The sequence below is a fragment of the Dipodomys ordii genome, unplaced genomic scaffold, assembly GCF_000151885.1.
Source record: "Dipodomys ordii isolate 6190 unplaced genomic scaffold, Dord_2.0 Scaffold103, whole genome shotgun sequence".
NCBI lineage: Eukaryota > Metazoa > Chordata > Mammalia > Rodentia > Heteromyidae > Dipodomys > Dipodomys ordii.
Genome location: NW_012267319.1, coordinates 2,054,606 through 2,073,784, shown reverse-complemented (window position 1 = coordinate 2,073,784; position 19,179 = coordinate 2,054,606). Strand labels below are relative to the sequence as shown.

At 55.2% G+C, this 19,179-nt stretch overlaps 2 protein-coding genes across 2 annotated transcripts in view; both read left to right on the top strand.

The window, feature by feature from the left end:
• The window catches only part of Tmprss3 (transmembrane protease, serine 3), a 16,674-nt gene extending 5,752 nt beyond the window's left edge, over positions 1–10,922 (top strand). The window contains exons 5-12 of the mRNA XM_013027371.1: positions 862–987; positions 1,719–1,762; positions 2,102–2,267; positions 3,297–3,466; positions 5,198–5,293; positions 7,194–7,336; positions 7,806–7,958; positions 9,586–10,922. Of these exons, the coding sequence (XP_012882825.1) occupies positions 862–987; positions 1,719–1,762; positions 2,102–2,267; positions 3,297–3,466; positions 5,198–5,293; positions 7,194–7,336; positions 7,806–7,958; positions 9,586–9,603 (916 nt within the window). The 3' untranslated portion in view covers positions 9,604–10,922. The remainder of the gene's footprint in view (positions 1–861; positions 988–1,718; positions 1,763–2,101; positions 2,268–3,296; positions 3,467–5,197; positions 5,294–7,193; positions 7,337–7,805; positions 7,959–9,585) is intronic.
• Positions 10,923–18,558: 7,636 nt separating this feature from the next.
• Positions 18,559–19,179, top strand: part of Tff1 (trefoil factor 1) — a 5,845-nt gene continuing 5,224 nt past the window's right edge. Inside the window, exon 1 of the mRNA XM_013027349.1 lies at positions 18,559–18,634. Within this exon, the coding sequence (XP_012882803.1) occupies positions 18,559–18,634 (76 nt within the window). The remainder of the gene's footprint in view (positions 18,635–19,179) is intronic.

Here is a 19,179-nt window from a genome sequence, read left to right as displayed (position 1 = left end):
AGAGTCTCATGGACTTTCCTGCCTGGGCTGGCTTTGAACCGTGATCCTCAGATCTCAGCCTCCTGAGTAGCTAGGATGACAGGCGTGAGCCACTGGAATTTTCTTCAAACACAAGCTGAAGTGGACTTTAAGCTTCATCAGCTGCTCGTCTGCCTGTGGCACTCCCGGCAGCCGAGGGCTGATGAGCTGCTGGCTGAGCAAGCTGTGGCCTGGGCACTGGGTTTCCTTTATCCCACCTCTCCCAGCAATTCTCAGACACCGGAAGTTTGGTGTTTTATTAATTTTCCTGGGATGAGCGCCGGCAGTGACCAGGACGCTTCCTCCACTGAGCGGCACCTTCGTGTCCCCAAGCCTTCCCGCCTTTACCGGTGCTGTCCCCACACCCCTGGCCCAACACCCGAGACGATCCCTCGGTCCTGAGCCCACATTGTCTCTGTGCTCATCTCTCCAGGGAACCCCCAGCCAGCTCTGGGCAGAGGTGTCTCCACTGTGGTGCCCAGCTGACAGCAGCATGGCTAGCTGGGCTGCGGCTCCCTCTCCTTGGGGCTTGCATACAGCCATCAAAGCCACTTCCGTTGAAGGCACCAGGGCAGGACCCACTTAATGATGTGAGGAGTGTCCTTCCTCGGGCAGTCCTGGGGCTTGGGCAGTGCCGTCATTGCAGACACCTGGCTGGAACGCCTTGCTACAGCGTGTGCCGGTCACCATACTGGCAGAAGGAGCCTTGGATGGCTTGGGGCAGTGGGGTATGCCCTGTGAGGTCCCCCACTGTGACCATCCTGTCCTGCGCTGACCTGGGCTCGGGCTGACAGGTGTCCCTAAATCAGGGGTCCCTGGGTCTGTACTTCCATGTGCTTGCAGCTACGTGAGCTCAGACAGCCTGAGGGTGGACATGCTGGAGGAGCAGTTCCAGGTGGACTTCGTGTCCATCAATCACCTCTTGCCGGATGACAAGGTGACCACCTTGCACCACTCGGTGTACCTGAGGTGAGTGGTCAGATCCGCTGCTGTCTGGCTTTGTGGAGCTCCCCGGCTCAGCTCAGGGAGCAGCGGTGGAGCCGGGTGCTGGGGTTGGATTGGAGGGAAGGGCAGGGTGCACCTGCCTTGGTCCTTGTTAGACAGCCAGGGGGAGGTCGGCAGGTGTTCGGAATCCCTGTTGTATTCCTCATGCCGGGTCCAAACCCCGAGGCCTGGATTCTTCCCCGGGAATCAGAGGCGTCTCAGCCCATCCGCCGTGGCGTGCACCGGCCCCCGGGACCCGGTGCTGCCCGCGGGTCCTACCTCCAGCCTGGAGACCCTGATTTCACTGGTGTGAGGACACGGGGGCTCTGCTGCCAGAACTGCTTAGCAGGATTTGGGGAACCCTTTTCTTCCACTGTGAGAGAAGCACGGTGGGGGGGCAGGTGCCAGGCAAAGCTGCTCCTAGCAAGGAGTCCCAACCCAGCTGTGTGATTGCGGCCGCCCGGGCCCTGCGTAGCCAGCCACGCTGTCCCCAGGCCATGGGTGCGAGGAGCCGGGGGAATGGCGGCCTCCGCTGAGCCCCCACAGCTGGCCCAGTGCATCCTGGGAGGTTGTGTGGCCTCACTTAAGTGGCTAGAAGTTTTTGTTTGAATGAGAGGGAGTTGTTTATTTTTGTCATTCATTAAGTAAAAAAAGAGAGAGAAATATTCATGTCACAGGGCTCAGCTATTTCTGTGACAACAGTTTCTTCCTTTCAGGGAGGGGTGTGCCTCGGGTCACGTGGTCACCGTAAAGTGCACAGGTAAGCCTCTGGACAGGCAGAGAACCAGCCGGAAGACAGCACTGGCTGAGTCCGGTCTCCAGCCTCCACCTCCCAAGGACTGTGGGGTCCCCTCTGGGGGCCAGCCCGTCCCAGAGCATACGTGGGCGGCTTGGTTCTCCAAACCCAAAGGCTCCTGGCAGAGGACAGTTCTCATTGCACAGGGGTCTAGAGGAGCACCCACAAATACCTGTAGCTGTGCAGAGGGGTCCTGGTATGCTGGGGGAGCCAGTGGCATCCTGGGAATGGTCATGGGGGTCTGGACACTGGGGCGTCTTTGGATGTGGTGTCTACCTGCAAGTCCTTGCTCTCCCTCCCCAGTCTGTGGTCAGAGAACAGGCTACAGCCCGCGCATTGTTGGGGGAAACATGTCTGCACTCGCGCAGTGGCCCTGGCAGGCCAGTCTTCAGTTCCAGGGGTACCACCTGTGTGGGGGCTCCGTGGTCACCCCCTTGTGGATCGTCACCGCAGCGCACTGTGTCTATGAGTAAGTGCCCCTGGCCGGCGGGGCCCCGCCTTCCCCAGCTCCTCACTAGGACGGGGTCAGGCAGGGATGGAGCTGATTTTGGGTGGGAAGAAGCAGGTCCAGAAGACAGGCAGGCAGAACGATCTCCACAAAGCCAGCAGCAGGTCCAGAAGACAGACAGACAGACTGATCTCCACAAAGCCAGCAGCAGGTCTAGTAGACAGACAGACCGATCTCTACAAAGCCAGCAGCAGGTTCAGAAGACAGACAGACAGACCAATCACCACAAAGCCAGCAGCAGGTCCAGAAGACAGACAGACTGATCTCCAAAAAGCCAGCAAGAGGTCCAGAAGACAGACAGACCAATCTCCACCATGCCATCAGGAGGTCCAGAAGACAGACAGACTGATCTCCACAAAGCCAGCAGCAGGTCTAGAAGGCAATCTCCACAAAGCCTGTCCATGCAGAGGGGCCCTATTTGCATGGCCGGGAGTGATTACGATTCCAGTTCACTGTAAGTGTTTGGACCTGTGGCTCACACAGAAAAGATAGCAAGAGGAGGAAGTTCATGTGCAGGAGGAAACCCACCAAATACAGAGGCCCTAGCGCTTTCCTTCCTGCTGCTCACTGTAGCTGCTCACACTGTAGCTAAGCCAGGGTGAGTTGTCGCAACATGGGGATGTGGGGAGGGGGAGGGTATGTGGAGGACATCGAGTCCACCCAAAATGGACTCAGGAGTTGAGAGGACAAGAAAGCCATAGAGAAGATTTCCAAACCCAATAACCCCACCACCAGCCCGATACTGCTATTGCTTTCCCTCCCTTCCATTCTGGTTGTGCTTAGAGGAGAATGGTTCAGATTGCTGCATTGGAGAGGTGGATCTCACACACAGCAAGGCCCTGGTGGTGCAGGGCGTGGGGGTGGACAGAGGCTGGGCAGCCTTGTGCCTGATGACCGATTCCCATCCGCCCTGGGCTCTTGGGACAACAACCGTGGTGGTTAAGTGGCTGGCTCTCTGATGGGCCTGACCTCTTGCTCTGCTCATTTCAGCCTCTACCTCCCCAAGTCGTGGACCGTCCAAGCGGGTCTAGTTTCTCTGCTGGACAGTCCAGCACCTTCCCATTTGGTGGAGAAAATCATCTACCACAGCAAATACAAGCCAAAGAGGTTGGGCAATGACATTGCTCTCATGAAGCTGGCTGGACCACTCACCTTCAATGGTATGTCTGGGGTTCTATGCCGGACTGTTACATTTCATGGTTGGTTTGTTTTTGTCAGCCTTGAGGCCTGAACTCTGGGCCTGGGCGCTGTCCCTCAGCTCTTCAGCTCAAGGCTAGTGCTCTACCACTTTAGCCACCGCACCACTTCCGGCTTTTTCTGCTTATGTGGTGCTGAGGTATCAAACCCAGGGCCTCATGCATGCGAGGCAAGCGCTCTACCAATGAGCCACCTTCCCAGCCCCACATTTCACGTGTCTTAAGGAAGTTCTTGATTGCTTGTTGATGCATTTGCTATGATGGCTGCTTTACAATCTTTGTTCAAAAAACCCCAGTGTCTGATTGCTGGGGTGCTGGCATCTGTGGTCACCTTTGTTACCGCTGTGATTTCCTGTTCTCAGTGTGCTGAGTGAGTTCCCAGTGTATCCTGGACAATTTGGGCCTGGAATTATTAGGACGACTCTGTGCGACACACATGCTCAGTTCTAGCAGCCCGTGACCTCCTCTAGATTGGGGTTGTAGAGCGCAGCTGTGGTTTCTGTGCTGATGGAGCGTCAGAACATTCCTGCTTCGACTCTGATTTTCTTGGTTGGTTAGTGCCACCTGCAGGCAGAAAGTGTACCAGGCACCGGGCACCTCTGGGTGGTGGGAGAGAAGCGGGAGCGCTTCCCGGTCCTGGCACTGGCGGGGAGCAGCAGAGCCCAGCCTGGCTGAGGAGCAGCGCTTCCTTACTGCCGGGAGGTACTGGGCACCCTAAGCTCCCAGCAGGCTCTTAACATCTCTCCCTCCACCCACCAGAGGCTGAGCTCTGCAGCTCCAGAAGGTGTAGAAGTCCAGTCCTCTGGACATTACAGAACCCCAGCAAGGTCACACATGATAAGAGTCTCTGTTTGTAACTGCAATGAAGCCCCCCAAAAAAACTCTTTCTAGATAAACAAAAGCCCCCCTCACCTCTTCCCAAGGGATACAGGGGCATGGAGGGAGGCGGGGTCACCACCAGGGGACAGGACCTTTAGAGCACAATTCCACACGGATGAGCAAGTGTGACTTGCAGATCTGGTCACAGGGGCCACGTTGGAAGAGCGAGACAAGCCGTTGTCTGCTATTTGCTGGCTGCGAGGCCTAATACCTGGTTATATAAAATAAGGCTCCAGTACTCGCACACCAGCAAGAGTTACAGAGAGTCTTCTCATGCTTCCGTACTTTCCAATATTCCCTTAGCCAGGGCAGGGCACCCACAATGCTTTGCGAAAGCCCAGCCAGGCAGGCACTGGATGCCCACGCCCAGGCCAGCCGGCTGCAGCGTGTCGGGAGCAGCGGGACGTGAAGGCAGTGCTCTGTGAAGCACGGTGTGCCCGAGGCCTAGACCAGGAGCCAGCCGGCCGGCCTGCCCCACGGCCCTTGTCAGCAAGTGAAATTCCATTGGAAAACGCAACCAGACCCCTCGGTTTACCCACCGCCCTGTGCCGTTGGGCGCCGACCGTGTGGACCATGTGCCTGGGCTGTTTCCTGCCTGGTGTGGACACAAGGGCTTGCTGTGGGTCTCAGGAGCCCGGCCGCTGTCCAGGGCTGCCTTTCAGAGTTAGGGAAGCTGGGGGTGATGGGGTGGGCTAGGTCTCCATGACCAAGGCCGGATGTCTGTCTGGCACGGGGGTCAGTGCTCCCCAGAAGCCCGTGCCTGACGGCAGGGGCGCTCTGGGCCACTGGTTGAGGTGACAACTCCCCCTTCTGCAGACATGATCCAACCCGTGTGTCTGCCCAACTCTGAAGAGCACTTCCCGGACGGAAAGGTGTGCTGGACCTCAGGATGGGGGGCCACGGAGGACGGAGGTCAGTGCTCTCCAGTCACACTCTGCCACAGCCTGGGGACAGGGAGGAACCCCCCGTGTCCCGCTGTGATGACCCCCCACCCCGCCCTGCACGCCTGGGGCCTTGCCAGGTTCTGTTTGTCCCGGGCATGTGAAACTGTAGAACTTCTCAGGAGGAGAATGGAGCATGAGGGAGAGGGCTCCCTCTCTTTGGCTCCTCCTCCCCTTGATCCTCCCCCTCCCTCCCTCCTCCTCCCCCTCCCTCGCTCCTCCTCCCCACCCTCCTCGCCTTGCCCCTCCTCCCCCTCCCTCGCTCCTCCTCCCCACCCTCCTCCCCTCGCCCCTCCTCCTCTCTTCCATCTGATCCGTGCCATGGCCCCCCAAGTTTTGTGCAGTACCCAGTGAAGAGTTTGTGCCTGAGGGTCTTTGGAGGTGTGTAATTCAACCTTACACGGATCACATAGGAAGGGCCGTCAGTGGGTCTTATTCTTGAAATGTGAGCACTTTGTGCACACGAAGCCTGTGTTCCTTTCCTCAGTTCCTGTGCACGTGTGTGTGCACGTGTGCATGTGTGTGTGCAGGTGTGTGTGTGTGCAGGTGTGTGTGTGTGTGCAGGTGTGTGTGTGTGCACATGTCTGCTCTTTGGAAGACCGCACTTTCTGGCTAGCAATCTGCTCCGACCCACAGAAGGCCCACGATGCCTTGTCCCTCTGTTGGTCTGTCCGTGTGGCGTGCTGCCTCCTCCTGCCCGTGGACGGTCCAGCCGTGCCAGGAGCGGCTGTGCTTTCACCAGGCTCTGAGCTGCCTGTCTCTAGGAGATCCCGTTTCTCAGAGAACCCCGTGCTACTGTGGTGCTGGTGTTGAGGCAACACACAGGCTGAGGGCGGTGGGCACCACGAATGGTTCCCCTGACAGCCACATGCCAGGGTGCTTCCGTGTTCACGCATCTCGCTCATGCCAGAGCTGTTCAAGAATTCAAGGGCTGGGGCCAATCGCTGTACTGCGGACCCACATCCATGGGTGGGCAGGGACAAGCACTTCCGCCAGGCCAGCCTCAGGACCAGGCAGGTTCCATGGAAGGGCCCAGGTGGGAGGGAGGGTCTGGGGCCCCTCTGTGGAGGGGACCGGCGACACTCACCTTGGGAGGGTTTTAAGCCGCACAGATGGAGGGTGGCGCGTCTCTACCTCAGCCTCTACCTGGTAAGACAAGTGGGGGTCCATCCCTCGGTGTCGGCGTGAGCAGGACAACAAAAGACCCTCAGCTCGGCGGCTTAGAAACGACGCGAATGTTCCCTGGGGATTAGGGACGCCAGCCTCAGTCTTGGGGGCTGAAGTCGGGGCTGTCAGGCAGGTGCTTCCCCGAGGCTGTGGGGGAGACTCCGTTCCTCGGCCTCCTCTTCCTCGTTCCTCCCATCCTCGTCCTCAGAGCCCGCCGCGCAGTGTCCTCGGGCCTCTGACGCTGACCCCGGCCTCTGCTTCTGTGACCGCATCTCTGTGTTGGAGTCTTTGAAGGATTCCCCAGCGTTCGCTCCCAAATCCAGCCCTCCTACCGTCACAAGTCCCAGGGGCTGAGGGGGTCTTTGGAGGGACCCCAGGGCCAGATGCGGTGTGAGGCCTTCATGAGTCTCAGTTTCCCTTCTGTCACATGACTCGGCCAGTGCAGGCTCCTGGCCCAGCCCCGGCCCTGGAGAGGAGCGTGGGGCCGCAGCTGCCCTCCTCCTCCTCCACATGGGAGCAAGAAGCCCACTTACACGAACGCTCGGCCCGGCACGCCCCACAGCCAGCCGGCCCGCGGTGCCACCCGCAGGGCGGGCCTTTTCTGAAATCGTGCCGGCTGGGGTGGCGTGGCCCCGTCTCCTGGCGAGCACCCTCGGCATTCGGAGCGGCGTTCTGCCTCAGTTTCTCCCCTTGCTTCGCCACAGGTGACGCCTCCCCGGTCCTGAACCACGCGGCTGTCCCTTTGCTGTCCAACAAGCTCTGCAACCACAGGGAGGTGTACGGGGGCCTCATCTCCCCGTCCATGCTCTGCGCCGGGTACCTGAAGGGCGGCGTGGACAGCTGCCAGGTGAGGGTCGCGGGAGTCGCGGAGGCTGGGGAGACCTCCGTGCGGTGACCCAGCCACAGCACAGGCCACGGACGCTGTTTTCCTGTGGCAAATTGACACAGTGCAAAGGAGACATTTGCTTTAGCGATCCCTTTCCTGGCGGCCGAGCCTGTGATTGCCAGCCCTCCGGTCTGCCAGGTCTTGGCGGTGGGTGGGGGTCTCTGCTCCCTCCAGCCTGATTGTGAGTGTGTGCGGGGACAGTCAGGGCAGGGGCCGTGAGCGGGGCCTGGTGGACCTGGAGGTCTGGCCTGGGCAGGCCTCCTTGGCTGCACTGGCGACCTTCAGAGGCTCAGCGAGCGGACTCTGGAGACACACAGCTGGAGGCTGTCCCGAGGGCACCCGTGGGGAGCTGACTCTCGGGCATGCCGGCCTGCGACTCCTGTGGTGGTGACCCCGCGTCCCTGCCTTCTGCCTTCTTGTCGCCCTCCAGGGAGACAGCGGGGGCCCCCTGGTGTGTCAGGAGCGGAGGCTGTGGAAGCTGGTGGGCGCCACGAGCTTCGGCATGGGCTGCGCGGAGGTGAACAAGCCCGGGGTCTACACTCGTATCACCTCCTTCCTGGACTGGATCCACGAGCAGATGGAGGTGGGTGGGGAGCCCCTCGGCTCACGGGGTCCCCGCGCTTGGTGAGACCATGGCGCCCCAGAGAGGAGCAGGGGCGAGGAGGAGTGCTGGTTAGCGAGCTAACTGTCGGGCATGGGCCTCTAGCTCAGCTGGTCCGGCGCAGGGCGTCGTGTGGGAAGGGTCCTGGTACACACAGCACGGCCTGGGCTGGGACTAGAAGTGCACACCTGCTCCACCAGCCGCAAAGGGAGGCGCCCCTGAGGGGCGGGAGGAACGTGGGTGGAGGGATGGAGGGAGGGGTGGGGTCTGGTGGGAGGGCTCCAAGCATCCTGGGTATTGGCACCTTACGGGGAGCCAGGATGGGCCCAGGCAGGGCTGCTTTATTGGGAGCCTCCCTGGAGAAAAGGCCGGAAGACCTCCTGAGGACCCCACATGGTGGGGGTGGGGGCTTCCAAGATGGGCAGGAGGGGCCTTGAGCCTACAAGGCCCAGAGACTGTCCGGATGCCCAAGGGAAGGGAACTTCTGCAGACTCGGGCTCCCCCGCCCTGGCAGGCTGGCGCAGTGAGCACGGCCCTCCTGAGCAAGAGCCAGGCCGCCCAGGTCAGAGCCCGCCAGGGCGCTGGGCAAATATTTGATGACTTGATCAGAATAGGACTCATGCTTCTAGTTGGACCGCTTTCAAAGACCTTTTCTCCTAATTGAGCTCAAATGTATGCTGCACATTTTGAAGCAAGCCATCGTTGGGCCCTGGGTACGATGTCCGTGCAGCTCAGCCGGCACCTGTCACTTGTGTGAACCCCAAGACCTTCTTGTCACCCTGTCTTCTTGTCACCCTGTGGCAGTCTTGCGTCCAGTGGTCCCTCCCTGTGGCTCCCAGCCCCCACCCCCACCTTCTGTCCCTGGGGTTCAAAGACCTTTTAAGAAGCTTCTGTAAGTGGAAGCCGTTACCTAACAAAGGGCCTCGCTACCAGCGTGCCACCGGTGTGAATTCTGGTTTCTTCTCTGCTGATTTTTGCCTTCAACGAGAAAGGATGCTCAGCGTGGTTCCGGGCGCTCAGAGCGAGGCCCGCGGACCCTCTTGTTCCCAGAAACTCTGAGGCACAGAGGTGGCGGCCAGCAGTGTAGTTCGCTCCTGGGTGAGGCTTACAAGGCTGGCTCGGGGCAGCGGGGAGGGGCTGGGTGCTAGTAACAGGCCCGGGGGAAATTGGCTGAAAGGGCACGACTCACCCGGGCCTAGGCACCGAGCACCACGGAGAGCCCTTCAGCATAGAGCTCAGCCAACACTGGCCAGCCCCTTAGAAAACAGCAGGCTAGACGTCTGAGCAGGTAACGTCCGCATGGTACGGTCACCAAGGGTGCCGTGGGAGGGACGTGGGCTGCTGCTGGGCCTCGGGAGGTTGAGGCCCAGAATGTTCTTGTGGAAGTTAGGGATCCTCTTACAGCAGTAGCGAAAACAGGGTGGGAGCTTTGTCACACCTTCCTGCGTCCATCAGGGGTGCACAGCCTCCCCTCCGAGGTCAGTGATTGGGTGGATACGGAGGGCAGGGGGGGGTCTGGGGAAGGGGGCATTGTGGGTGCGCCCTTGTCACCGCGTCCTAGGAGATGGCTGGCAGAACTCCAATGCGGACGCTTTGTCTTCCCTTTTAGAGAGACCTGAAGACTTGAAGAGTAGAGGACAAGCCACCACCTGAGCCACTGTCCCCGGGTTCTTCCTGCGTGGGCCCACGAGCCGGGCACATGCCCCCAGTGCCCGCCACACCCACTGCGAACCAGAGCTGCCGCCTCCCACCCGCAGAGCTCCCAGGCTTCGGTGAAACTCCTCTGGGACGGGCGCTCTCACAAACGCAGACCCTCCCCCACTCCTCGCTCTCCTCTCACTGGCTTTTCTCTTCAGGGGACAGGCTCCCTCACACACAGAACTCTGAACTGCCACTTGGTGAGATACAGCGGCCCAGGACCGCAGGCAGGCAGCCACAGTGGACATTCACCCGCCCAGGACCCCAGGAAGGCAGCCATGGGGGGCCGTCTGCAAGTGTTCTCTCTAGGCTCCAGACAAAACGCACACTTGCTACTTCGGACAGCTCTTTCCACAGGGGGATCTTGGTCTACGAATGGTTTCAGGGCATATCGCAATCAGTGCCTGGTGGCGTCGGTGCTTGGTGAATCACCAGCCCTGGATTCCATATAACTTACCATCTCCTAGCTCATTCTTGCTTTGGCTTGGGTGATGTGAACTGGAAATCTGAACCACAAGCTGGGGGTCGTGCTGGAACAGGATTCTCATTGGGTTTGAGAGACTTCACACTGTATCACAGGACCCAGAAGTAGAGTCAGAAGAGATGGAGTCCTGGGGAAAGACAGGGTGTCTCCGCTCCCCACACTCCCCCCATACTTGAACGCAAGTAGAGAGGACAGTCCCAGGTCACCCCGAGGGAAAGGCTGCCCTGCCCACCTCTCCACGTTCCCAGTTAATCTCCCACTGCCTACAAGATTGGGGTCCACTCCCAGCCGGCCCCACCTCCAGGCCCCATATCACTCAGTAAATGGTCATTGTTGGTTGGAGCCTGTTCCTGACCAAGTCATCGGTGTGTGAGTCAGCCGCCTGCCCTTGGGTTTAGAACAGATAGAAGGGGTGGGTACAGGCGGCCCTGGGTTGGGAGCAGCTCCGGGGGCCTGGGCGTGTGTGACTCGGGATGACCAGAGAAAATCTGCCATGTAGCCACTGAGTTAGAGTCACTCCTGTCCCCGTCAGAGCCACTCCACAGATTTCTGTATCTAAAAGAACCTTAGTCCTCCGGGAAATCTCTGCAAGCCCTTCAGCGGATGTCTGGAGCTGTGGGTCGTACTGATTGTGTACGAACTAGGTACTTCCTTATTTGTGCATACTGCTGGCACAGTTTAATTTATGAACTAGGCACAGGAAGAGTAGCATTAGTAATTAATAATGAAATAGGACAATTAGATACGGTACTGTAATAAACGATGCGAATGTGGCCTCTCTGAAAACACGTGGCTTCGTGTACTTGCACCTGCCTGGCTTCTCTCTGGAAGACCTACACGGCCAGCACGGCTCCTCTTGATGGCCACTGTTAAGGAGCATGAGGGTCATTGAACACAAGCACTGCTGGACCAGCTGCCAATCTGATAGCCACGGTCACCTCTGGGTGACTAATGGGCAGCCACCTGGGCAGGTGTGTGCACGGACAAGCCATGACTCACATCCGGGGCATGGAGCTGGCTGGCTGGAGATTTCATCACTCTCTTCAGATGATGCGTCACTAACAGCAGCTTACAAATTATTTCTAGAACTTGCCATGCGACATCTTCGTACCACAGTTGACTTTGTGTGATGAAAACTTTAGAAAGAGAGACCTTAGATAAGGGGAACTATTATAATAGAAAAATGTTAGCATCGTTTTAACTTTTTTTTTTTTTTCTGTTGGTTGTGGGGCCTGAACTCTGGGTCTGGGCGCTGTCCCTCAGCTCTTCAGCTCAAGGCTAGTGCTCTACCACTTGAGCCACAGCGCCACTTCCGGCTTTTTCTGTGGTGCTGAGGAATCAAACTCAGGGCCGCATGCATGAGGGGCAAACACTCTACCACTGAGCCACCTTCCCAGCCCCTCATTTTAACTTTCAAATATATGTGTGCAGATCTCTTTGAAAGTCATGGTAGTTCATGAAAGACAGCGTCAACTTGTGAAAGGAGATTTTCTAGCCAATGTGTCGCTTAGGAGGGGTGGAAGCACGCGGCTGGGCTAGCCACGGCTCTCTCCCTCTCTAGTTAGCATTGGCGCTCCTGAAGCAACGTTTCCTCCCCCGGTTGTGGATGATATGCACAGCTGCCATTGATCAGAGCACGTACACCAGCTGCCTGCATCGCTTTTCTCGTCTCGGGAATCCTGTGGAAACAGTGACCGCAGTGCAGCTGCCCTGGGAAGTTATTCTCATGCCTCACATTGCTCTTTCACAAGTTGGCTTCCCCTCTAATTGTTTTACAAGGATTATGTCCCTGCTAAAGAACCTGGCCTAAAGGATTAAGGTGGTAAGCCAGGCACTGGTGGCTCTTGCCTGTAATCCTAGCTACTCAAGAGGCTAAGTTCTGAGGATCAAGGTCCAAAGCCAGTGTAGGCAGCAGGAAAGTCCATGAGACTCTTATCTCCAATTAACCACCAGAAAACCAGAAGTGGCAGTGTGGCTCAAAGTGGTAGAGCACTAGCCTTGAGCACAAAAGCTCAGGGACAGAGCTTAGGTCCTGAGTTTAAGCCCCACACGGACCAAAGAAAAAGATTAAGATATTAACTGTTAAATGATCCTTTTACAAATTTACAGATGCGTTTCCCCTCTTCCCCGCCACTAGTGCCATTAAACCCAGGCCAAAGCCAGCCAAACACTCTGCCATTGGAGCCACACTCCCAGGGCTTGGTTGTTGTTGTTTTGTTTTGCTGGCTGCCTCTGTCCTCCAAGTAGCTGTAATTCCCAGGGTGTCTCGCTGCCTCTGTCCTCCAAGTAGCTGTAATTCCGAGGGTGTCTCGCCACACCTGACTCTTCCTTGGCCAGATCACACACGGCTTGGATATTGCCAAAGTTTAACTGGTGGAAAAGTAGTTTGTCTGTCTGAAAAGAAATACAGGAAATTTCAGACCCAGGAGGTAGATATCTATTGCCTTGTTCATGAGAGAGGAGAAAATAAGAAGCTCTGTTGATGAAGACCCTATCCACAGGTAACTTCCTGTGCAGGCCCTTCTTTCTCTTTCTTTAAAAGTCTCCCTTAAACAGTTGAAGATATACAAGAAACGCTTAGGAGATATGAAAGGACTTCTAAATCTTTCCGACTCCATCAAAATAATAGGGTTTCCAGGTACTAGTGGCTTATGCCTATCACGCCAGTTCCTCAGAAGGCTGACATCTGAGGATCTAGGTGAAACCAGTCCAGACGGATGAATGGGAGAGATTTTTACTTCCAATTAACCATCAGAAAACTGCAAATGAGGTGGGGTGGGTGGCTCAAGCAGTGAGCAACAGCCACAAGTGAAAAACCGGAGCTAGAGTATGAAACCTTAAATTCAAGCCTCAGTAAGGGGAGAAACAAAAACAATCAAAATAAGCCGGGTACCGGTAGCTCACACCTGTAATCCTAGCTACTCAGAAAGCTGAGATCTGAGGATCAAGGCTCAAAGCCAGCCTGGTCAGGAAAGTCCATAAGACTCTTATCTCCAATGATCTACCAGAAAATCAGAAGTGGCACTGTGGCTTAAGTGGTAGAGTGCTCACTTTGAGCTAAAGAGCTCAGGGACTGTGCCTAGGCCCAGAGTTCAAGCCCTCTGACCAAAAACAAAACAAAGCAAAACAAAACAAAAAAGTACCCAAACTTATGAATGAAGAGGATGAATGAGGAAGAAGAAATATAAATTAAAGGCACACACTCAACAAAATAATGCAGAAAACTTCGGCCTTGCAGAAGAGAGGATCATGCATGGGATGGAGGCTTACAGAAAGCCAAGCAGACAAGATGAGAAACAACCTGGGACACATGTTTATAGCAAACACTCTATGAACATGCAGAATAAAGGAAGGATACCAGTAACTTACAGTGGCAAAGACTCCGCAGATTTCTCTCAACACAAACACAAACAACAACAGGGATGATGACAGAACGTATTTCAAGTGTGAACGACAGCACATGCTAAGCAGACTACCGCACCCAGTGAAGCGAACCTCCTCAATTTATGGAGAAATAAAAATATTCCAGGATAAACAAGAGCTAAAGGAATCTGTGACTACCAAATCAACACTGCAAAAGATATTTAAGAACAACCTACATATGGACGAAAAACAATCAAAACAGAAAAGTACAGGCAAGAATAAACCCTACTGGAAAAGTAGATTAGTAAATCAGAAGAGAAAAGAAGCAAGCATCACAAAACGCTTACCAGAAATACAGCTTAGTTCTTGAGAGTCAGCAGGCTCAACTCCCCCAGTGGAAGACAGAATGGCATTACCTCTCAAGAGTGGACCCAGTCATTTGATGCCTCCAGCATACACATTTCACTGACAAAGCCAAACACAGACTTAGAGAGAAAGGATGGAAAAAGTTCTTCCAAGCAAATGGATTTTGAAAACAAGCAGGAGTAGCCATATTGATATCTGATAAAATATACTACAAGCTAAAACTTAGTCAAGAGGCAAGGAAGAGAACTACTCTATAGTAATGAAAAGAATGACCATAAACAACAATCAAATTGGTTTTATCTCAGGGATGCAGGACAGTTAAGTATACATAAGTCAAATAATGTCATACATCACATAAATAGGACCAAGGATAAAAATTACATGATCATCACAAATGGTGAAGTAAAAGTCATTGACAAAAATTCAAGATTCTAGCCGGTGGCTCACGCCTGTAATCCTAGCTACTCAGGAGGCTGAGCTCTGAGGATTGTGGTGCAAAGTCAGTCTGGGCAGGAAAGTCCATGAAACTCTTATCTCCAATAAACCACCAGAAAACCAGAAGTGGCGTGTAGCTCAAGTGGTAGAGCGCTCGCCTTGAGCTGAAGAGCTGAGGGACAGCACTCAGGCCCAGAGTTCAAGCCCCACTACTGACAAAAAATTTAAAAAAATTAAAAAAAATCAAGATTCTTTAATGATATATGCCTGAAGAACCCAGGAATAGAGGGAAGTACCCTAACTTAATAAAGGCTACACAGACCTGACCTAAGCCCTTCCTTGAATGGTGGCCTACACATTCCTCTATGGAGATAGATGATAGATACAGACCATGGAATATTGCACAGCCATAAAGAAAAATGGAATCATGTTATTTCAAGATGTAATTACAGGACATATTAAGTGAGAAAAGCCAAGCTCCAAAGACAAAAACAAAATATCCCATGTTTTCATTCACATGTGAAAGTTAGACCTAAAGACCTACACATTCACGGACGTGTACAAATGTGTGCATACATGTGAACAGACACAGTTTTATATATTAAAAAACACAGAAATGAATTGAACTGCTATTTAGGAAGAGAAGAGGGGACGTGGGGAGGGCAAAGATGAAGGATGAATAACACTGAAACGCATTGCAGGTATGTACGAAGTGCCACAAAGATCCTCAGCAGAGACAGACAGACAGTCTCAGGGGAGGGGGGAAGGGGGGGGAACCACGCTGAGGCTCTACTGGAAAGGTGTGGGGAGGATGGCAGGGGATGAGGGGGACAGGGGAACCGTGGGCTAGAACAAACAGTGCTCATGGCCACGACAGGAGTAGCACGTAGGCCTGAGTCCAGAGTCCTCTTGTTCCCTGGGAGGCCACAGTCAGGCCTTGGTCTTTTTTGGAGTCTTGATGCCTGGAAGGTGTTTCTGTGCTGCCGTAGTCTTCTTCTCTGGAGCAGAAGCGTGGTGCAAGCCGGCTCTGTGTAAGGCTGGGAGAAGGGAGGACAGGAGGCTCGGGAGTGGAGTCTCCATGTGACCGCAGCTGGGTTCGGATGTGTGCCACCCGCTCCCCGGGCCAAGCTGAGTTCACTGGCAAGTGCCGAGTGGGCTTCCGGGATTTGCTGGGTGGGGTGAGGTGGAACCGATGTGCACGGTGGCTGCCCTTGCCTGGGATCTAAGATACTGCAGGCAGCCTAACGCCTAACCTCAGCTCTGTGTTTAACTTCAGGGAAGGTGTGCAGACAGATCACGGCAGGCGCCCGTGGGGTGTGGCCTGCAGAGACTCACAGTCACTGCCTCTGGATCCTGCCCCCGACTCAGCAGCCGTGTGTGTGTGTGTGTGTGTGTATGTGTGTGTGTGTGTGTGTGTGTGGTGTGTGTGTGTGTATGTTGTGTGTGTGTGGTGTGTGTGTGTGTGTATGTTGTGTGTGTGTGGTGTGTGTGTGTGTGTATGTGTGTGTGTGTGTGGTGTGTGTATGTGTGTGGTGTGTGTGTGTGTGTGGTGTGTGTGTGTGTGTGTGTGGTGTGTGTGTGTGTGTGGTGTGTGTGTGTGTGAACAGATTGCCCTCCTTTCTTTCTGGAAAGAGCAAGATTACCACATTGCATTTTAAAACACAGAGTTTTCAATGATTACAAATGAGCTAAGTACATTACAGAAAGAATCGAGTGAATTGGAAAGCAGAATCTCAGAAAAGTCACAGCCCTCCCCTCCTCTGTGCTCTTCCGTGCGTGGTACCCACTGGTGACTTTGGCTCTTATGTTGTTCTTAAGTTGCTTGTGAACTTTTTTGTCCAGTTCTCCTTGCTTTAACACTGTAATGTAATATGATTACAAGCAGAAAGGTGTCTGTGATGGATCACAGGGGTCTCATGGCGGGAGAGGGTAATATCAGCCCAGGTCTCCCCCAGCTACCCATGCCCCGATGTCAGCAAGCGATGCTTTGTGGACCACGGTGGCTCTGGGGTTCTGGGAACTAGGGTCAACTCAGAGCCAATGTTTGATGACACCCAGAAAGCCTGATGATTTCCCTTTCCCCGGGACCCCTCTTGTCCTAGCTCCCTGGGGTCTATAGTAAATTCTAGGACAACTTGGCTGACCCCAGAAGACTTCCTCTTCACTGAAATCTCACACCTTACCCATGAAACCTAAAAGTGCTGCATTCGAGGAAGCGGAGTGGAACAGCGCTAGGCACGAGAGCCGTGGAGTGAAAAGATGCTGGTTAAAGCTCAAAAAGCTTCAGTTAGACAAAGGGAATGAGTTCAAGAGACCCGCCATCCATCAGACTGCCACGCGTCTACGGTGACGTACTATATAAAAAAAAATCGGATTGGATTTGAAATGTCCCACCACACACAAAAAAAGGAGTATGTGGGTAAAATAGCTTGCTCTTTCCATCCCTTAGTGTACATGCATATTTGGAATCATGTTATATACCATATATACATATGTATCATACATGGTACATACATATACATGCAAATGTGCGTGCACACACACACATATACATTTTTACTTGTTCATTTAGAAATAAATAAAAAGTAGGGCCAGTGCCAAAGACCTGGCTCGGACGACCTGCCTAGGAAACCCAAGACCCTGAATTCAAATTCTACGACTGAAAAAATAAAAACAACAACCACCAAGTGAGATGAACAGAAAAGCGAGGCCCCAGAGAGGGGCGCACAGCACCTGCCGGAGGCCCAGGAGCACCATCTGCCTTCCTGGGGCCAGTGGGCAGGGCGGCAGGGAGCAGGGCAGGCCCGAGGCTGCTCCTCCTTCGGCCTCCTCTCCCCATGGTGGCTGGGGGGCCGTCAGTCCCGGCCAAGTCATGTGGAGTGAGAGAGGGGAGGGGTCCCTGGCTGGCAACAGGGAGTTCCCCGAACGCAGAAGGCGCTGGCACACTCACACGATGACCGGGGAGAGTCTGGGGTGTTTGGCATGTATTTGTATCTTCGCCATGCACAGGGACTCTCCGACACGTGCATGTGTGGCGTGGGGCTGTGGTGCAGCTCAGGGAGCCGGCACACTCATGATCTTGGACATGTCATTGTTTTGTGCTGGAAACCTTGGAGATCCTTCACTAGCTATTGTGACACATTAGTCAGTGTGGCCAGCTGTGGTGGCCTACTGGTGTGTAGCACATTAGCAGTCATTGCTGTTGTCCAATGGGACCCATTATCATTAACCATTGTCTCTCCTCTCTTCCTCCCTCCTCACCCTTCCCAGAGCTCTACAACTATATCCACTGCTTAGTTTCCATAGGAATCGAGAACATACACTGCTTGTCTTTCTCTGCCTGACTTATTTCTCTTAACGGGATGACCTTGAGTCTACTTCTGCCGGGGCCTCATGATTTCCATGGCTCAGTTGTCCCTTGCACTGCATGCTGGGCTTTCTTTGTCCACTCATCAGTGGGTGGACACTGAAGTTCCGTCCAGGCCTGGCTGGAATGACCAACCCTGCAGTGACCACGGATGATCCGTGTCTCCTCCGCACAGTAACGTCATTGTGTGTGGACATACGCCATGCGTTGCGCTGCGGGCTCATCTAGGGTTCATCTGCTGGTGTTCTGGGGGTCATCTGCGCCGTCTGTCACACTGACAGTACTAATGACTCTCCCTTGAAGAACAGTGTGGATTTTGTTTGATTTACCTTGTTTGGGGGAGAGAGGTTTACATTAAACATCATAGGGTTTGGCCATTTCATTCCCAGGCCGGGAACGATTAACTCCGAGTGGCTCAGATTCCGGCACAAGGCCTCCCCCAGGGGAGAGGCCGGCTGGCAGAAGGGACAGTGATAACAGAACCCGGTCTCTGGGGTCATCTCCTGCCCGGAGCGTTCTCTATCCCAGGAGGCCAGGTCTCCTCTGGCGGGGGCTCCACAGATCCCACTGGAACCTGGATCAAAGTCAGCCTGGAAGAGGCCAGGGCGTCAGAGAGAGACTTGGGGAATCTCACACCCTGAGTGGAGATGACTACTTGACCAAGCACGTCCCCTCGGAGCACAGGGCGCCTGGTGGCCCTGCCTCGAACCACCTGCAATCAGTGGAGATTACTGTGCGTGGACCTCCTTAAGCAAATGTTGGCTGGCGATCTTTGTGCAAACAGGGCCAGCAGTATAAAGCTGAGAGCTCGCACGGACTCTCACCCCGCCTGGAGGTCTCCTGGAGACTGGAGAGGAAGAGAGGCTGCCATGGAGCACAAGGCAACCTGTGTCCTGCTCGTGGTCCTCCTGCTGGCCCTCAGTGCCTTGGCCCAGGACCAGAAAGGTGAGGCGGCCTCCCCAACTTCCTGCCTGGCATGGCGGCTGTCCTGAGGGCTGACAGGATGGGGAGTGACAGAGCGCTCACCCTCTGCCCCCGTGTGCGCAGACGCTGCTGGAGGCCCTGGAAGGACATGGCGAATACAGGACTTGGAAGAGAATGCCTGTGGGTGGGGGTGGGGGGCAGGGCTTCCTGGTGGGCTCAGTCTCCCAGCTTCCAGGCTTGACACGAGCTCCTGGCTGTGGTTCCCACAGGACTGTGATGTGTGGTGTTGGGTGTGAGATTGGTGAGCCAAGTGTCCCCGCCGAGCTCTATCTTAGCAGGTAGAACTGTTCAAGTCCACACGGGCATGCCCAGGCCACTGCACTGGGGTCCGGGGCCTCCACCCTGATGGGCCTCCACGAGAGCTCTGCACGGGGTCCGGGCCTCCAGGAGAGCTCTGCACGGGGTCCGGGCCTCCAGGAGAGCTCTGCACGGGGTCCGGGCCTCCACGAGAGCTCTGCACGGGGTCCGGGCCTCCAGGAGAGCTCTGCACGGGGTCCGGGCCTCCA